The sequence below is a fragment of the Egretta garzetta genome, unplaced genomic scaffold (assembly GCF_000687185.1).
Source record: "Egretta garzetta isolate BGI_Z169 unplaced genomic scaffold, ASM68718v1 scaffold94, whole genome shotgun sequence".
Classification (NCBI taxonomy): domain Eukaryota; kingdom Metazoa; phylum Chordata; class Aves; order Pelecaniformes; family Ardeidae; genus Egretta; species Egretta garzetta.
Window position 1 is genome coordinate 2,818,282 of NW_009259683.1, and position 16,381 is coordinate 2,834,662.

Sequence of the window (16,381 nt, forward strand, 5' to 3'; positions counted from 1 at the left end):
CAACCAAAAGCCAGGTAAAGTTCCCGGGGTGCAATGGCCTCCCTGTCCTGTGTGATTATTCCCCCCCACCCCTGGTTTTGATCTGTTTCTGTGTGAGTTACAACGAGCGGCCGGGTTAGCACACCAGCCTGGTACCACAACCTGGAGCTCCTTGCTGGGTCCAGAGGTGGTTACCCTTGGCCAGGCAGGGTTGAGAAGTGGCTTCCTGAGACGCATCCCTCCCTCTTCCCTGCCAGCAAGATGCCTTCGCTGCACGCCCCTGGGTCTTGCGTGGCTCAGAAAGCATCAGGTTCATCAGTTCTTAGCTGGCGTGGATGTGGCAAAAGCTGTGGGCCAGCTCTGTGTATTGCTGCCGGATTCATCTTGAGGCTTTGTTGGCTTGCAATTACATGCGCTGTAACAAGGAACGCTGGGGTTCTGGCTTTTGCGAAAATATTTAGTCAAGCCCACTGGTGAGGCTGTGCATGGGAGGTGGGGCAGCACTATCCATGTCAAAAACAAAAAACCAGACCCAACAAGTTCGGGTTATATGAGTTACATCTGTGAATACATGTATGATCTTTGTGGAATACGATGGCTGCTTGGTTACCTGCGCGTATGCATACATATATATTGTGTATTCAGTTCTTAAGGCTTTGTTGTGTGGTTTCCTATTCTATTTTCTTCAACTGAAGAAATTCTGTCAAGTTTAGCAGCAAGAGAGGGAAATCAGCATGCGCTTGCTGGGCGTGAGCATGCAAAGGCACTGATTTAAGTGAGAATGTACTCAGGAAGTAAAGGAAAAACATAGAAAAATGGGAAAGACTAGAACCATGGTTATACCAACGCTTGAAAGAAATGGTAAAGGCACCAATGCTTGCAATGTTGAATTTTCACGTTAGATTAAATGTTAAGTCCACTTAGTCACTACTCCTTTACTTTTCTAAAATTGCTTCATAGAAAAATACAGCATCTTCCTGGGAAAGCTGATAATGATCAGTTAGACCAATGTTTCTTGGGCCGTCAGCATTTTAGTGCTGGTTTTCTTTTTAACAGTCTTTAACTTTTGACTTCTGTGTTGTTCATGTGTTGGAGTTTACTCCATTTCATTGTACAGAAAGGATGTTGTCTCTTAAGTTATATGCTATAAGGAGCATTTAAAGGGATATTTTGGAAATGTTATATCAAAATGATTAAACTCAAGCTGTGGACTGTAAAAATTATAGCTTTATAGGCCACATGCCTGCCTACCCTTCAATCACTGTCAAAGTGATAATTTCTACAATAATATGTTTCTTTTATTGTTGGATTCTAAACACCAAGTGCTGTTTAAACATTAAACTGAATTGTTTATGTTAGTGCTGTACTCTGTGTCATACATCAGGCCACTATAATCTCCCATGGAATGTAAAAATTCTGTCATGAATCATGGCTTGTATATCGGAAATTACTGTAATTTTGATTGGAAATTACAGGGCTCTTGAAATGTTTCTAATTATGATAGAATGTTACAGCAGCTTCCAACCTGTGTGCTCTTCAGATGTCTTTATTTACATGTCAAGACTCTGGGTTAGAGAACTGTCCGTTTTCTGCACCTTCCTCTTTCCATTGCAGTTCTCTGCAAAACTAAGGTATGAAGCCAATCTATCGGTCCACATGATTTTGGTCTGATCTGGTTTGTGTGACAGTGTATTTATTTAAGTGTGTAGTTTTAAAATTCCTAGGCGGGACAGCTCTTCCAATGCTGACTTTAAAAGGGACAGGTAATCAAAGTGAAGGAAAAAAGCTTCAGAGGACGTGGGGCAGGTTTTTTAGAATGTTGGTATAAAATTTTGGTTCTTGTACAAACTTTGCTACCAAGTGTAGAAAGCAAACACCACCAAACACATAGTTCTTTTCTCTTTTATTATGGAGATTATGTCTGTATTCTCAGAGGTTATTTTTCTCCTGGATTTAAGCAATGTAATGTTAATTTATGTGTTAAGCAAGCTTTCATGTCTGTAGTTAGCCAAAGCGCCATTCCTTGTAGAAAGGTGCATCACAAAAGTGAACTCTTAGGTAAACTGAATATGTTGGGTCTTCTCTAACCAGTTGACTACTAGTCAGTCAATCAGTTAATTTTAAATGTGTAGCAAAGCCAAGTATATTAAAGGAGTTATCTGTCTTGTAAAAATTCTGCATTAGAGCTTGTCAGTGGTACAGATAATTATTTCTTGGGGCAAAGAAGTCTCTCTTGCACAAAAAAAGAGGCTAGTTAAGACAAATTCTTTAAAGGAACCTCTCTTGAGAGAGGTCTGTTTGGTTTTTTTTCTCGTTTGGGGATGTTGGTTTCCCGCTCACAACTGGAAATCCTGGAGAAATCACTTCCAGTTATAATGAAGAGTCTGGAGGACATATATTAGAAAATAATGCATTGGTTAACAGTTTTGTTTTTAAACATCACAAAAGTTGAACATTGCTGGTCTTATCTTATTTTGGATATAAAAACTTGATTAACTGCTCAGTGTAGTCTGGAGTTACGGTACAAACCAGTACGTGACCTAAAGCAGCTCGGCCAGTGGACAAAGATAGTTGTTTGCTGGAGGGCCTTTCTATTTTTTTTTTTTTTTTTAAGGAACTGATTTGGGTCAGCTTTAGATTGGGTGTCGAAGCAGCCAGCATCTACAAGGTGGCTGGGCTTGGCTGAGCCAGGAGACTGCAGATAATGTTCTGCCGACGAGAGCACCTTGTACAGAAGAGCTATTAAATGATGCACTACAGAAGCTTCTATTTAGGTAGTGCCAAGGCAAAAAGCGCTGTGTTAGCGCCTTTGGCAAGAGTTATCTGATTGACAGAGGATCGCATGTGGACCTGATGCTCAAACAAACAAAGTTGTCTACAAGGCTCGGTGCAGCAGAGGTCATAGCACAGGGTGAGGAAGGGGTGACGGGAGCAAGAAGAGATGGCAGTGACATTAGGGAGACCGTGCTCTGGCTTAGGTGAGTGATGATTTGTGTACTTGTGGTTTCACGGTGTGCTTCGCTGGCGGCTTCTTGGCTTTCCCAGAAAAAGGCACTATCTGGCACATGTTTGGGGATGAGTTTGGGGACTTAGCTAGAAGATTCCTTCAAATGTTGAATTATTTTCCTGTATAGGGACGTATGCATTCTGTATATTTTTAAATTTTCTATGTTTTTAAGGATTGATGTATTGTCTGCAAAATAAATTCAAATTCTGTTAAATTCAAAATGTATACTTTAAAAGTTACTATGGTTATACTGAGGAGCTGAGGAAGATAGTATAATTCAAACAGCTTGAATACATCATATCTTTAGGGAGTTTTAGAATTGTAACTGGCAAAACACCTAATGTCAGTATTTAAAATCTTACATTTTCATTGCAGGTTGTCTGCCTAATAGGTGTACGTATTTTTTTTGTTAGGTTATGTTGAAAAGAGAGCTGTAGAAAAATACCGGTGAATGGAAGACAGAAAGGTTTACCTAGTGCTTTGTGTCTGCTCCCAGATTGTTGGTTTTTAGTGGTAGAATGGCAATACTAACAATATTGTTTACTAAAATTTAATCAGCATACTTGAATAAGGCAGAATTAAAAGAATCCACACATACATAAATCTGTGTGGTATGCGTTACTTTTACAATTTAATCATATTGAGGTTTTATTAGATTTATAACCTGACAATCTTATTCAAGTAATTATGAAAGCACATTCTTGATTTCGTTATTTCAAACAAAAAAAAAGTTCATTTGTGTAATGATCATTAAGGCATCATGGTTCAGTAACTGTGCATTGGTTACAATGTTTTCATGTGGGAGCAAGGGAGGAGTTTTTTTCTTGATAGTGACAGATGCTGAAATCTAATTTTATTCCATATAAACAAACAAACAAACAAACAAAAAAACCCCAAACCTAAGAGCCCTGAGAGATAAGTCAAGTAGAGACTTGTAGTGCTCCTGTACGTTTGCTGTATTTTGAGAAGTTACATTTATGTTAATGGCTTATCCTGAAAAGCTGCGGCCTGCACATGCTGGTATGAAGTATGGAAGAAAGCAAAACTTTGCTGAAAATCAGCTTACGTTGCTAAAGCTTTCTTAAATTTAGGGAATTACAGCTTGCAAAAACTGAAGTAATATCAGCTTCCATACCTCTGAGTCCCACGTGCTACAGTGTAAGGTCATTAGCCTGCGTTATTATACCTAAATAGGTTTACTTTATAGCGGAATAAATAGGTAAAATCCGTACTTTTCTGCAGCGTCAACCCTGCCAGTTGCTGTGCATGGCCAGGTAGGTGCCCAACTACCTGGCCCAAGGAGGGCCCTTTCTCACCAAATCAAAATGCCTGTAAGTTGAGGGCGAGACACTTGGCTCTCACAGAATCGTGCTCCCATATTAATTTTAGTTTAAAACTAATGGAGTGCTACCGATACCTCCAGAAACGTCATCTAATTATGGAGAGTTTTGACCCGTTAACTTCTGAGCTGTTGCACCGTCTTGCCCAATTTCCTGTCCTCCTGTCCCCGTCTTTCACTTTGGTTAGGCAGTTAGCCCCTTGGAAATGACTAGTTTCTCATGCAAAGCATGGAGGTAAAATCAGTGGTTCCGACCACTGCTAGAGACTCCATCCTAAGCCATCAGGCGAGCATTTTGCGCAGTGGTATTTTATGTATTTATTTAAGTGTTGGTCTTTTTGCCTTGGTAGGCGCCTGGAGCATCCTCCTCCGAAAGGCTGCATGGGGAAGCGCACCGGGTAGGCATTAGGCAGAGCATCTAACTCTTGGGAGTAGATGGGAAGGAGTTAAATGGGAAGGGAATGCTGAACATTGGCACTAAAATTGCTTTTGGCATGCAAATACCATGCTTTTCCTGACATAAATATTTTCAGAATAGGCCATTAGAGTTCAGGTATATAAAACCCTGCTTTTACTGGAAATTTTAATGTTGTAGTAAACCCAGAGATTTATAGTGAAAAATTGATGTCTGTTATCTCACTTTTATCTTTTTAACCAGCAGTTTTATAAATGCTATATCTTTGATCTGGCTTTTTCCATCTCGAGACTAAGCTATATACTCTAATAGGAAAGTCATTTTTAAACAGCTTCCCACACTGAACAAGCACGGTATTGTGGATCTGGCACGAAGATGTAACATGCCATTACCGCAGATATAGAACGATCTATTCAACTATTTTCCAGCGGGGGGAAAAGAAACCTTTTTATCACCAAGAGTAACCCTCTGGTAACAATGTGGCTTTAAGAGAGGGGTCTTGAAATTTATTTCCAAAGCTGTTTCCTCGGGGCGCTGCACTTCGGGCTGCCCCGGCGGGGTCCAGGCTGGGGGGCAGGAGGGGACTCGGTCCTTCTCCCGTCACCCCACTCCTCCGTCGTCTCCCGCCTTTGTCTCCCTCAGAGCAGCTGAGTCACTTCCTGGGTTTAAATCTTGGCTTAAAAACCATCTTTCCCCCCCCACCCCTCAGCGTACAATGGATTCTCTGTGGAGCGGGGAGGGATACTGCACCGGGAGACGCGAGGTGGAAACAAAACGTGCTCTGAGGTCTGCCGTCGTTTCATGGGTCCACCTGGAAATAAACCCCTCGCCCTCATGGAAAGGCGAGATACAGTCGTTGGAAAACATTAACAGTAGAAGTACACCACGCAACGGCCTCTATTTTTATTTTTTTTTATTTTATTTTTTTGTTAATCTATTTTCCTCCCCCCCCTCCGCTACCCGGGGGTGATTGCTCTGGCAGTTGAAGAGGTGCCATGAGCAGCAGGAGTGGGACGGGATCGGGTGTCAGCAGGGACGGGAGAGGAAGAGTGTGAACTGAGAAAGCAAGATGGGCTTCTGTGCGTGATCAAGAATTGCCCCATAAAGCGGCGTGTCATTCAGTGAAACTGTGAAACTTGGCAGATAGAGCTGATTTGTTTCTTTCACAAAATACCGTGTTGCAGAGTCATAGTGTGTTCTGTCTCGCCGGGGTCGGAGGGAAGGAGATTTTCGGGTGCCTATTGCAGGAGCAAAATGAAGGCTTAGAGCACTCCAGGTTCTTCCTCTGCCCCGTGTCTTAATTTATTTTACGACATCTCTTCGCAGAAATAAAGGTTAAAGTCTCAGGAAATTTTCTTAGGGATTTTTTTTTAAATTCTTTTTCAGAAAGGGGGTAGAAAAATTGAGTTCAGTTAGCTCGCTTATCACTCGATCTGGGTAGACCTGGAGAAGGGCCGGCATTGATCCTGGCCGTATCCTGCATTATTGGTGTGACCTTGGTGGAGTGGGTTGGCTTCAGTGAGACTCGGGTTCCCGCTAGTAAAAAGTAGACAGCGACTTCTTGAATCAACAAAGATGCACTGAAGAGAAACCGCCTTAAAACCTCCGAGGTGGTTCATATCGGTGTGCAATTGCCCATGGAAATCTGCATAGAGGGAAGAAAAAGCATTAAAACCTGAAATAGTTCAAGCCAAAGAAAGAGGTACAGAATGGAAAATACTTCACAGGTAAGAGGTTTATATTGGCCTCTTCAGACAGCTCCTTGGGGCCAGGCAGCCCTTTCAGCACGTAAGGCAAAAGCTGGATTTGTTGACACACCGATGAAGAAGTGTGCTTCCTGAGCGTGCTTTACACGTGGGGTCAAACCGGCCCCGGCTAGAGGTTCCCAGCCAGCCGAGCTGTTCAAACGCCGCTTACGATCTGCATAAAGAACTGGTAGCCGCTTTGGGAAATGCTGATCTATTTGAGCCCTAAGGAGAGCTTCCCTGGAGGGATGCAGTGCACACCTGCCCTACGTTGGTGGGGAGTTAATGCTTAACGCCTTCACGGCCACAGCCGGCAGCGCGCCCCGGGGAGGCGCTGGGGCTGGGACTGCTGAGCACCCTGGCAGGATGCGGCCCCGCAGGTGGCCAGAAACAGCAAAGGGGGGTTCTGGGTTAGATGGTTTTTGTCTGGTGGAAGGAGCGCGAATGTGTGGGAGAAGCTAGGAGAAGTACAAGTTTAAGTCATTAAATGTAGAAATGAAAAAAAGAGAGCCAAGTAGAGAAAGCTCTTTACAAAATACAAAATTCTGTTAAAGCAGCAAGACGGCGCAACATAAGGAATGTTTGGTACATGTTATTGAAACTGAAAAATCAGAGTATGGAATGAATTATAATTTAGCATGATCCATAATTTTACAGTTTTCATTTTGAATTATTTATCTTATATGATTTGATTAAAGATAAAACTGGCTGACAAGATCTTGAACATCTCTGCATGTCTTAAAGACAAATGAAAAAGGCCCTCATTATAACTTCACTATTTTAAAATTTTTATTTGTATTGTTTCTATATAGCTCCCTTTTATTTTTAAAGCATATTTCAGATACGCATTGTGTACACGCGATTCCATAACCCATCAGGCTTCAGTGTTGCCTCAGTACCTCTGATTCAGTAAATCAGATCATAGGCAGCATGCTGTCATATAATAAGGTGTCTGATCCTTATTACCAGTTTGTTGATGCACAGACTCCTTCAAATTGACCATTGCAACACATGGTTTCCCCTGAAACTAGCTGTGATAATTAGCGTGGCTCTAATGAGACAGAATGTCACTGATCTTGTGCTGAACTGTCGAGTATCGACGCTACGGATGGGAACTGTCAAAGCTTGCCATCTGTGACAGAGCTTGGCATATTCCATTTGCAAGGTAGAGCATGCTCAATAGACTGTTTTTAAACAAATGGTCCATTTCTTGATTAGGGCTCTGTGTTCTGTTACCGTGGAAGACTTTATATCATAGTTAAACTTTTTTTCTTTTTTTTTTTTTTTTTCCTTTTTTTGCTGGGGTAGGCTTGTTAGGAAATGAAAACCTTACTAATTCTCAAACTGGTGCCTTCAGTCTTCTGTTAGCTTTTTGGGGAGAGGTGGGGGGGTTCCCGATCACATATTTATTCTTCTTCCTTCCCCCAGTTATCTTCATGTAGCTCTTCTAAGGCTAGCACTTCCACGAGGCTTTTATCTGTGGTTTTTTTAAGCAGCGAGGGATAGGGACAGCATAGTTTTGAAGGATAGAGGAACAAAAATTAAAAAGTCTTAGATGACGCGCAGCGGGAGCACGTGCGCCTGGGATGAAAGCTTGAATCGGTCGGGAGAGTCAGGCGCCCAGGCTCCCGAGACCGGCCCTGCAAAATGCCGGGCAAAAAGTCCAGCGCTGCTTATCATTCCAAAATATGCTTTGTTGCTTTTTATTTCCTCCTTCTCTGGCAGACCACACAGGGCTTGTTCTGAAGAACATTTTCACTAATCTGATCAGGCAGCCAAATACGCCGGGAAAACTGCTTTAATGATCCCACTAATTACCTCAAGTCAATATGAACTGTATTATTAGACTGAGGGAAAATATTCCATTAGGTCTCCCCCTTGGGAGTTTCTCCGCTTTGTGATGTCACCGAAGCCTTCGCCCTCTCGCTTGTAATTAATTTTATTTACACACGCAGGCACGCACAAGGTCACACCTGCACAACCGGAGCTGGCCAGGGAGCTAGTGGCACTCAGGCTTAATCAGATCTGTCATAATTACCATTCTGCATGTTTCTGACACACGCTGTGAAATATTTCAATTTAACTGCCGCTACCAGCACAACCAGATGTAGTGTGAGTGTGGCTGCATTGGAAATATTATTCCTCAGGATAAACTCTCTCCTCCTCCTTTTTCCTCCCACCCCCTCTCCCTTTTACAGCTAATGTGGCACAGAAGCTGATGTATCCTGTAAATCTTGAATGCAGCGCTAGATTGATAACAGCAGATTAGACAGTTTAACCACAAACAGCTTGTTCATTTTTCACAAATGAAAACCACATGTGGTGTAACTAAAATTTCAGGCTCTTTTTTTTTTTTTTTTTTTTTTTTTTAATTTTTTTGATCTTTGGCTATTGCTGCAAATGTCCACCTCGAGTTGTTTTAAATACAATCTCTGTGTTTGCACAGGCAAATGCCCATCTCTGCCTGCGTGGGCTCCGCAGGCACCCAGCCCCAGCCGAAAGGACGGGCAGAGGGGGATTTTCTGGTGCTTTTTTTTTTGTTTTTTTTTTTTTTTTCCCCCCCGTCTTTGGTTGTTGTTTCCTTTTGTGTGTGCATGTGTGTGCGCGCGCGCGTGTTAAGGTCTGCCTTTCACTCTAAAGGAGTGAAATAAAAGAGTAAACATATAGGGGGAAAGACACGCTGCCGTCTTTGGAAATTATTTCTCCGTGACCTTTATTAAAAACCTTCCTTGCTTTGGCAAAGAAATCCAATATCGCATGGGGGTTTTGTCTCTCACCGAGACTTTCTAATCTCTGGGGTTTATGCCCACTTATTAAAGAAGTCATCCTACTGTGCTGGTTTTCAAAATAACGTGCCAGCAAACACCTCGCTTTAAGAAGAGCGACTAACCAAAAGTGTAGTCTTCACTGCTACCTGAATTTAGCAGAAATAAAATTTCCTGCCAAAGTTTTTCACCATGCATTTTGTCTCTTTGCTAACTCTTCCCTTTACCTCTTCCTTTGGGGGAAAGATTCTTTTTTAAAAATAATCCTCAAAGTGTCTAGAATTTTGGTAAATGGAAAATGGATTTTTTTTTTTTAATGAAAACATTCCAGTATTTCATATGAAAACAGATTATCGTTAGTTTTTAGGAAACTAAATGTTGTCTGTAAATTGTTTTGCTTTTTTTATAAATCCATTTTTTTCAGTTAAATTGCTCAGCTTGCCCTAATTAAATAGCCTTCAAGACTTCGTAAGGGTTTGTTTTGAAACCATCTACTCTTTAGTAGATCACTGTGGGCTACTTTTCCTACACAGAGAAAAAGTTAATGCAATTTTGATAGAAAGTTTTAATTAAAAGGTTCTATAACAATTCTTACAGCAAGGAAAAAAAAAAAAAAAGTAGGTGTGCAGAAGGCAACTGAGCAGATTCCCCAAAAGCTGTTGCAGGTATTGTCAGGCGAGAGGAATGGCGCACTGCATCTGACAGAAATTCATCAAATCTAATCTGTAATAAAGCTTCCAGGGGAGGTTTGAAAAAAAAAAAGAAGCTTTAGTAAGAGATTGTTTTATCCATTGCCAGTGATTTGTGATGCAGTGGCAATACCGAAAGTGCAGGAGACAGGGAACTGAGACTGAGCATTCAAAGTCAGTCAGAGGATGGTGAGCAGGCTAGGTTTTGAAAGCCACTGAAGGCACAGTTTGTAGCAGAAAATTTGGCTATGTAGACGGCTCCCCAGACTGCTGCAGAGAGGGTTAAAGACCCATGCTTGTACCACTTGGCCAGCAGTTACTGACGGCATTGCTAGTCCCCCAGAGCTGAGCCAGAGGAGATCAGCGTAGGTGTTGCCATCGGCGTAGGTGTGCCATCAGTGTCCCTTGCTGCGTGGCAGTGCCACCTCCATTCCTGACTCCCCCGGGGTCCATGCAGACCCCAAACAAAGGGGAAATCTTGTCCTTGGAGCTGCAGCCAAAGCCCTGGAGATGCTATGGCTGCAGATGTCTCAAAAATGAGTCTGGAGTAAAGCAAAGAGGAGGGCAGGAAGGGCTCGTGTTGGAAGAGATAGTGCTGAAATGGACCATGGGGATTCTTGCATGGGTCCAAAAATCCAGCTTTCGTTTCTTCAGGTAACTATCTGAAAAATGTCGTGCAGTCAGGAAGCACTGGATTGCCAAAAGAAAAAAAGCGTGGCACCCTCTCCCACCCCCTTTGAGTCTTTTATTTTTAGTTTTGCTTTCTTAGGTAGAGGTGTTTCGGTTCCTACACTCCAGATGCGTGAATCAGCTCTTCCCCAGGCAGCACCTGCTGTCTGCCTGACAAGAGGTGCTGTTTCTGGCAGGATGGATTTTCTTAATCTCTCTTCCCGCTTTCTGTATCCTCACCTTCTGTTTTGTCTTCTTCTCGCCACCTTCACTAATTCCCCTCTCTATAGCTCTCCTCTTAGCCCTTCCTTGACTTTTCCCCACCCTGTTCCTCTCCCATATACACCCTCACCATCCACTCTCGCTCCATCTGCCCCTTTCTCCTCTCCTCCTGCTGCCTCCTGCGTGCCGGAGCTGCGCTCAGGGCATCCCACCCCAGGTGCATCCCCCCTCACACCGTCACTGTTGGGCTTTCGCTGGGTGGTGGGGAGCCGAGGGCTCTTTGCCACCGCTGCCGGCTTCGTGGGTGAAACCTCATTCCTTTCCCCGAATGGCAACATGGGGATATCTGGGAAAAGAGCCGCGTTCTTGGTTCCTCAGGTGCCTGCTGTGGGCCGATCACTGATTCAGGAGGCTTTTGAAGAGTCAGTCTATCGGTGTTTTAACATGAAGAAACTAAAGCACTGTTGAAAAAAAAAAAAAAGGGGGGGGGGGGGGGGGGAAGTCTGAGCGAGCTGTAGGAGAGTAAATGACGTATGGAAATGAAAACAAAGCTGTAGTGCCAGAGCCGAGAGGAAGGCTGAGGAGGTAGCGAGCAGCCCTTGGTTCCCGGCAACGGGGGAAGCAGGGCACGAAGTAAACAGTGCAGAAAACAAAAGTGAGCTCAACCCGTAACTAAACAGGAAACCGAAGGGGTAATATTCCTCCTGAAAAAAAAGAGAGCTGCTAAAAACGTTACTGCAAAGAATAAAGGCGTCTTACTCTAAACACAAATATACAGTAATGGCCTGAGAAGCTGCTCGTTAAGGAAGCCAGTGATTACAGTTCGGGTGAAGGGCTGCTGGGCAAAGGAAGGATTAAAAAATGGTAGATAAGTGTTTTTTCCCTGAATGTTAAACGGGATAATTCAAAATATACAACTCCTGAAAGAATGTTACAGGATTTCTAGGTGCAAGGTAAGAAAGGAGACAATGTTTTCTTCCATAGAATTTTTAATTTCACCATTCCTAATAAATTCTCATTGTGTCAATTTTTTTTGTTTTCTTCAAGTTTTACCTCTAAGTCAAACTTCAGATTTTTGGTTACAAGTTACCCCAAACTTGGCATATAATGAATAGACTAATGCAAGCACACAGCTAGCTAAGTGGGGAAAAATTCCAATTTGCAAATATTTATCTCATTCCAAATCTGCCAAATTTTATCTGAATCCACATTGTTATTCCGCGGTCATCTCGGTTTTATTCCTGTGCGGTGCCATGTTCCCTTACGTCAGGATGGCATCTGAGAAGCAAACGAAAATAGTTCTCAGGATCTTTGTGAAGTAAAGATGCTTGGACTGGGTGGTCCTTAGCAGAATTCCCTGAAGTTTTGGACCTCAACTGAGCAAGATCTGCACACCTATCAATTATGTCCGTGGGTTTACTTAGGTGACGAGGTATTTTGCTGAGCCTGGTGCTTAGCATCTCTGGTATATGTAACATGCAAGAGAAAGCTCTTACAGATATAGGAACTTTCCACTGTTTATATAAAACCAGTTCTTTTGGGAAAAAAAAAGCTATGAAGGCTTAAATGAGATTCTTTTTATTTTTACTTTGGGGCGGTGAGTTTGCTGCACGTCTAAGAAATCATTTGCTACTCTTACTGAATATGAGGAGAGAGCCTAACTAAAGGGATTGATCCTTTTCACCTGGGGAAAGGGGACGGGATGGAGTGATCAGGGCAGGAAGAAGCGTGCCGGCTCCATGCAGCGCCTGGTTGAAGGGCAGAACCCAGCCGGATGGCAAAACTACCTGAAAACACTCCTGTGTCGGCTCCCACCCTCGGCTAGCCAGGAGGGAGCAACCCCATCTCTCCAGCTTCCCTTTTGATCCATCTTTCCTATTCTTTAAGTCTATGCCCCAAGCAACCATGCTACAAGTAAGGGTATTTTAGGTTTCTAAGGGCTTCACTGCCTTTATTTTTCCATGTGTGAGATACATGCTTCTGCTCTCTTGTCATTTGCTGGGAGGTTTGTGTCTTCGCAGGTGTGAATTTTAAGGATTTTTTTTAAAACTCCATTGAGGTAATGGACGTTATTGATTTTCTGACTGTTTCTGTGGTTAACAAAATCAGGAAAGTTAGGAAAAGTTTCTTTTCAATTTCCTTAAGACTCTCCTCACCCTTGGCATTATCAGAGCATTAAGTGTTCTTCACTGTGAAACCGAGAGCCACAGAGGCGAGCTGAACTGCAAGAGACAAGTTAAAATTTAAATGTCTAATTCAAATCTATGTGAAAACATTTATTTAGGCCATAAAAATGTGAAGGGATGTCTGAGAATGGATTTGAGCCGTGTATGTTTTGGAATGATGTCGCTTGTTGGAACATCTTGTCAGCTGAACTGAATTTACAATGAAGTCCAAATATCTTACGAGCCTGTGATTCCTCAGTGTGTGGTAGATCTTTCTCTGATCCAAAATTAATTCTGGAGAGAAAAAAGCATATGACAAGGAGCCATGGATTTAAATTACTCCCTCTGGGAAATTATAATCTTTTTTTAAAAAAATAAATCATAACAACGTGATATACACACATATAAGTAATTACGGAAGTGACACTTTGGCCCTATGGCCTTTTTACTGGAGGTCTTTCCCTCAAAGCAAACGTTAGATCTCTGTAAGCAGCATAATAATAAACATTTGTTGTTCACTTGTAAAATGATAGTAGTAAAAAAGATTTTTAAAATTGCCAGGCTCTTTCTATTAAATACTCTTCTCTAAATAAACTGCAGATATAGCTGCCATAGAAAAATTGATTGCATGTTTAAGAATAAATAAATATGGGCTGTTAAGGGTCGTGGTTGGATTTAGGGTTGTATCTACTTTCAAGGGAAGCATCGGTATTGCAGTGAAATCAGTACTTCTCTCCACTTAAATAATTAAGATAAAGGGCCATATATTACCAGTCACCCTCTGTGAAACCCACTGACCCATTTTATATGCCTGTACTATAAAAAGTAATGTACCAGACTGAGACTGACTTATTTAATAATTAGCAGTTGTTTTTTCTTGTTTAGATTGGGTTTTTTTATTGTTAAGTCCATTTTTGTCACAGGTATCTTGCGGTTACAATGCCAATGGAATCGTGTGTGCAAAAGAGGAAGGATCTAGAGTAGAGGAAGGCAGAGTAAAGCTTCACCCACTGCTTTTTTTGCATCTATTACTTTTTCCCTTCTTTTTACATATGAATGCGGTTGCATTTTATGTAAGATTTTCAAAGGCACGCATATTATGTTTTTGATTAGGGCTTCAGCCTATCTATCATTGCTAGGCAATTGAAGGCAATATTGTAAAAAAGACACATTTGAACAAGGGAAAGGAGAGCTGGAGGAGGCTGAGAGCAGAGAAACCAAGCTTGGGAGAAGCCCTTCATTTAGATTACTCAATTCCCTCTGTACTCAACTAGAAAGTAATGATACTTACGTTTTCAGTCAGTTTTAGAGTTACGGGTTAGGTTTTTTCTTTCCATGAGGTGGTGGTACATTGCAAGTGCTCATACACAGGGAAGGTACCCACCAGTTTTGGTACAGCCTCAGACCTTAACCCGACGAGGTTTTTTGGCAGCACTGGCTCTTAGCCACTCACCGCAGCTCCGGGTAGAGGGAGAGATTTAATACAATAGACGAGACTGGGGAAGCAGGGCCACGGCTCTCCAGGTCATTTTGTTTCTGTACTTGTTTGCTGCTTGTCATTGAATTTGAGAGGTTGCTTTAGCAAGTTTTCTTTTCCTATTTATTTGTTTGGGCATTTACAAGAATAGAAATACGTATTTAATTTTTAAGTGCTACAGTTCGCAAAGAGAAAAGGCAGAGAGAAGAAGAGAAGGAATCCTTTTCCCCTAAAATATCACCCAAAAACTGCAGGGAACTACTCTCAGTACCACTGCTGGCTGCTTGGTCATTTCTTTTTCACAACCCAGAGAAGAGGTGGAGGTAACATCCAGACAGATGGTGCAGCTGAATAATAGGTTGGATAAGAAATTTAAGGAAGTGGCATAATCTGTTTCAGTATTCTTCAAAGGAAGTTTTTCCTGCTAGTGAAGTTTACCTTTCTTCTGAAAAGCCCTATGAGGTTGTGGGGTTTTCAGTTTGTTTGTTTTGCTAAATCTCATCTATTATGATGGCAGATACAGATTTACTTAAAATTCACATCTGGCTTCCCCTTTCAATGTTCGAGTAATGAAAGCGAGTAAAACAGATAAACCAGAAATATCTGGAGATAAAGGACATCTTCAGGTTTCAAACTTTCTCTGATTTAGGGGAATGCTCAAAGGCAAAGCCTGAAACTTAGGGCTGATTAGTGTAAATAAAATACTAAGGCAACCATCTTTCTGGGGACATTTATTATCACTTTAGGCCACATCTCAGGAAGAGGCATTCGTATTCTGGTATCTCTACTCATCTTCTGGAACAGGCTGAAAACCAGCTTTTGCTTTTTGAATTAAAGATATGCAGTTTTGTGAGAAAAATAGGGAAATCCCAAAGTATTGAACATTCACAGCAGTTTTAAAAATTGCTTGAAGGTCTGTGCCTCACAGAAGTCGGTGCTTAAATTTACTTGAAAATATAAGATAAACTGAAAAGATTTTCACTGGCAAATGTGTTGGTCAGTATCAAAACCTACTAATTATGGTAGATTATTAGTTTTCCTAAAATTTTACAGAAATACCCAGTGGCCTTTCTTTTAACAGACTTCGGGTCTTCTGTGAAGCATTTGGGTCTATTCGGCTTTGCAGAGGAGATACCCAGGGCAATTTATGTATTTTAGGAAAGATAAACCTGCAGTCAAAATACATTTTCCTGCAGTCAGGAAATTCCAGAAGAACATTTGAGGCTAAAAAGGACCGCTCTCGTCATCTAGGCTTGTTCCCATGTCTGAACCCACAGGTATTTCACCCAGAAAGGAGTCAGATTTAAGTAATCTCAGACTGAAATTGAGTTTTGAATGAAATGCTCTGTTTTTACCCTGCGGTGGGTGTTCCCTGCTGTATTTGTCTGGGTAATATGAATATAACACAAACAGCATTTCCCAGATAAATTAAAGCAGCGTCCAGTGTTACTTATTTGTCATTTTTGTTTGTGCTGAAATGACATTTGTTTATTTTGCTTCTCAATGCCATATGCATGAGCTTACTGCTTCAGAACTCCCTGATTTTCGATCCTGTTGAGCACTGTGAGAAATCTCAGTTGAAGGGTTTAATGCATTTTCCAATCAATGTGTAGGGGAAATTTGGCCTTATCAATTTAAATGCTGGAGATCCTTTCATTGCATTATGGAAGAATCTTCTCTAAGCAGAGATTATTCTTAAGAACTTCATAACATTTAAAGGTTAATATGTTAGGTAAAGAACAATATCTTAAGACAAACATTTTTATTACAGGACATGAAGGGATAGTTCTGATTAAATTACATGATTATTTGAATGGGAAAGAAGACAAAGTGCATCATTTCTTGCCCTCAACTTTAATGCCTTTAATCAAATAATGACCTTCTGGAAATAGTTAATTTTAAGCATTTG

General features: G+C 41.6%; 1 protein-coding gene across 1 annotated transcript in view; it reads left to right on the forward strand.

The window, feature by feature from the left end:
* SATB1 (SATB homeobox 1) overlaps positions 1–16,381 on the forward strand; it is a 73,803-nt gene that overhangs the window by 47,701 nt on the left and 9,721 nt on the right. Inside the window, exon 10 of the mRNA XM_035894056.1 lies at positions 5,450–5,595. Coding sequence (XP_035749949.1) covers positions 5,450–5,595 — 146 coding nt within the window. The remainder of the gene's footprint in view (positions 1–5,449; positions 5,596–16,381) is intronic.